This window comes from Cannabis sativa, chromosome 7, assembly GCF_029168945.1.
Source record: "Cannabis sativa cultivar Pink pepper isolate KNU-18-1 chromosome 7, ASM2916894v1, whole genome shotgun sequence".
NCBI lineage: Eukaryota > Viridiplantae > Streptophyta > Magnoliopsida > Rosales > Cannabaceae > Cannabis > Cannabis sativa.
In genome coordinates this window covers 12,724,126-12,727,254 of record NC_083607.1, presented here as the reverse complement: position 1 = coordinate 12,727,254, position 3,129 = coordinate 12,724,126, and the positions used below count along the sequence as shown (strand labels likewise).

General features: G+C 36.8%; 1 protein-coding gene across 1 annotated transcript; it reads right to left on the bottom strand.

Annotated features, from left to right (window-relative positions):
* Window positions 1-784: 784 nt before the first annotated feature.
* Window positions 785-2,077, bottom strand: LOC115696282 (uncharacterized). The gene is made up of 4 exons (XM_030623191.1): window positions 1,864-2,077; window positions 1,218-1,632; window positions 984-1,130; window positions 785-869 (listed from the first exon to the last, which is right to left on the bottom strand). The coding sequence occupies exons 1-4, from the start codon at window positions 2,075-2,077 to the stop codon at window positions 785-787; spliced, it is 861 nt and encodes a 286-aa protein (XP_030479051.1).
* Between the last annotated feature and the right edge of the window lie 1,052 nt (window positions 2,078-3,129).

Genomic DNA, 3,129 nt, shown 5'->3' with positions numbered 1-3,129 from the left:
AAATCTAGACCCTGGCAAAATAATTCTAACAGACTATAGCTTGAATGTCATTTACAATTCTATTAATAGAAAAACAGCAACTCTTATGTACACAATTGTTTCTATTTTTCCAAATCAAATGCACTATAGCAGCAAAAACCAACAGCAACATTGCAGCAACATTCTTAACCTTGCTTGAGTCATTCAAAGTCAGCCAACAAAGGCAACTCTTGTAGGTTTTAGGCCAAACTTCAAACCCAAACCAGTCAAAGACTCCTCTAATAACAGCCTTAGAAGAAACACAGTCAAAAAAGAGGTGTTCATGGCTCTCTTTCTCACCCCAATACACAGGACAGCAGTCAATATCAAGCATAATATGAAACTTTGTTAAAATTGTCTCTCATGAGCAACTGGTTATGCACTAATTGCCACAATATAAACCTATGCTTAGGGAGGGAAAGATTGTTCCAAAAAACTCTATAATATTTATAAGTCTCCAACTGAATAGGGCTGTTATACAATAAGGAAGCAGAAAAATTACCTCTACAAGTCGCATCACTTAGATTAGCCTTACTGAATTTCTTCGTCAAATGACAAATCTTTCTCCAATACCAACTTGAGTCTGTCTTCAAGTCATAACTCTGAAAATCAGCTCCTTTTAAGTAAATTTCATTTATCCATTTAACCCAAAGGATATCATGCTTATCCATGATAGCCCAAACAAACTTGCTAAGGATAGCTCTATTCCAATTAGAACCATTCTTGAACCCGAGACCACCAAAAGGTTTGGGAGACAAACTTTGTCCTAAGAAGCCAAGTGGATCTTACTTCTATCAGCCTTCACACCCCAAAGAAAACCCAGACAAAGCCTTTCTATCTCCTTTATGATGCTTTGAGGAAGTATAAAGATATTCATCCAATAATTGCTAAGCCCCAAGAGCACCAAATGAATGAGTTGAGTACGACCTGTAAAAGACAAATGTCTAGTAGCCCAAGTTAGTTACCTCATTTTGATCTTCTTAAGAATAGCTTCACAATCCTCCCTTCTCCAATTGGTAGGTCTCAAGGGAACCCCAACATATCTAAGAGGAAAAGTTCCCTTAACAAATTGAAGAGCCATTAGAATGTCTTCTTTTGTATTGGGATCAACTCTGCCAAAATAAACCTGAGATTTAGAATCATTTGGACACAACCTTGTCACCTCCGAAAAGTGAAGTAAGATAGCCTTTAGATGTTACATAGCTGAAAGAGTATCTTTGCTAAAAAGAATAAGGTCATCCGCAAAGAAATGACTAACCGAATTCAGATTCTTGCATAAGGGATGGAATCTAAAAGTTTTCTTAGTAGTCTCCATCCTCAATCTTCTAGTAAGATACTCCATTATGAGAACAAACAACAATGGTGACATCGGATCACCTTGCCTAAGTGCCTTCTTCCCCTTGAAATTGCCTTGGAGTCTACCATTCATCATAAGCATATAAGAAGTTCCTTTCAAGCAAGTCATTATCCACATAACAAATTTAGAGGGAAAATTTAGGGCTTCAAGCAAGTCTTCCAGAAAACCCCAATCCACTATGTCATAGGCTTTACTAAGATCAATTTTTATAGCACATCTTAGAGAGATTAGTTTTCTACCATAGTTCTTAAACAGATCTTGAAACATTAAGATGTTATGAGCAATGGATCTATTTTTGATAAAAGCTCCCTAGTTTTGATGCACCAAGTCAGGAAGAACCTCAGCAAGCCTCTTACAAATCAACTTAGTGATGCACTTGTAGATAGTAGAACATCAAGCAATAGGTCTATAGTCAATTGCCATCACATGAATTTCCACTTTAGGAATAAGAGAAATAACAGTTTTATTAAACTGAAAAGGAATTTTACCTGTCCGAAAAAAATCTTTGACTGCATTGCTCACCTCAGACCCTATCTCCTTCCACATCACCTTGAAAAACTCTGAATTAAAACCATTAGGACCCGGGCTTTTAGAGCTAGGAATACTAAATAATTCTTCTTTGATTTCTTTACTAGAGAAAGGTTGAATCAACTTCAATTGTTGAGCTAAATCCAACCTCTTTCCATTCTCTATACATCCCATGTCCAGCTTGTTAGAAATTGAGCTTCTACTCCCATGTAGCTCTTAAAGTGATTAAGATAGTGTTTAACCACATCGGGGTAGTCATCAATCATAGAACCATGACTATCCGTATAGCTCGCTATTCTATTCTCTTCCTTTCTCTTCTTTAAGCAGGCATAAAAATAAGCTTTATTATTATTATTATTATTATTATTATTGTTGTTGTTGTTGTTGTTGTTGTTGTTGTTGTTGTTGTTGTTGTTGTTGTTGTTGTTGTTGTTGTTGTTGTTGTTGTTGACCGAGATTTTCGGCAACCAATTTAATAATATATATATAAGAAAGCTTTAGAAAGTTTAATGCATGGGATTTTTACGTGGTTGGGGCATTAACGAGCCTTAGTCCACGAGTCTTTGTTATTTATGAGAGTATTTATTACAGAGAATGTTCTTGGTAGATATCTCTCCTATTTGCTCTCTTTAATTCTTATGAACCCAGAATTCTCGACCCCTGTCTGAGTGTGTTTGGGGGATATTTATAGTATTTTTCTAGGGGGATCCCTAGAACTGAATCACTTGTCTTTCCGTGCAGGTTCAATAAGGGCACATATTCCTAGCAAATACAAAATAGGAAATACATGACCTATACCGTAGGTATCTTACGAGTAAGATGGATATAATCTTTTATCCCTTCTTGATTGATGTGATACTTCATAAAGTAGTCGTTACTAGCCTTATTAATCATAGCGTAATAGCTGCAAAAGAGGGGTTATGCCGTCAGTCATATTACTTATGGCAGTTCCAATACGTTTTCTCCCATGCGGCATTAAATACGAGGTGACTGTTCAAATATAGTCCAGTACCTCCCGGAGGTGCCTTAGCATGGCCCTGGCCTCCGGGAGTAAAGGGATCCTTCTCATATCTTCTCCGGGAGTTGTCTTCTCATCGACACTCTTGTTGCCAAAGACTTAGTCGATTTCTTTAAAAGTTGAGCCTCTCAGCTCCACGTGTCGTCTTGTCCACCTATTTTAGGCAAAATAAAGGGCAACAATTATTATTATTATTATATCTTAATTT

Excerpts from the sequence above, each read along its gene's own strand:
- LOC115696282 (XM_030623191.1), bottom strand. The coding sequence starts at position 2,077 with ATGGGATGTATAGAGAATGGAAAGAGGTTGGATTTAGCTCAACAATTG. Across the intron at positions 1,633-1,863 it reads CAAAGATTTTTTTCGGACAG|ATCTGTTTAAGAACTATGGT; the intron begins GTAAAATTCCTT and ends TAATGTTTCAAG. Across the intron at positions 870-983 it reads CTTAAGAAGATCAAAATGAG|CATCATAAAGGAGATAGAAA; the intron begins GTAACTAACTTG and ends ACTTCCTCAAAG.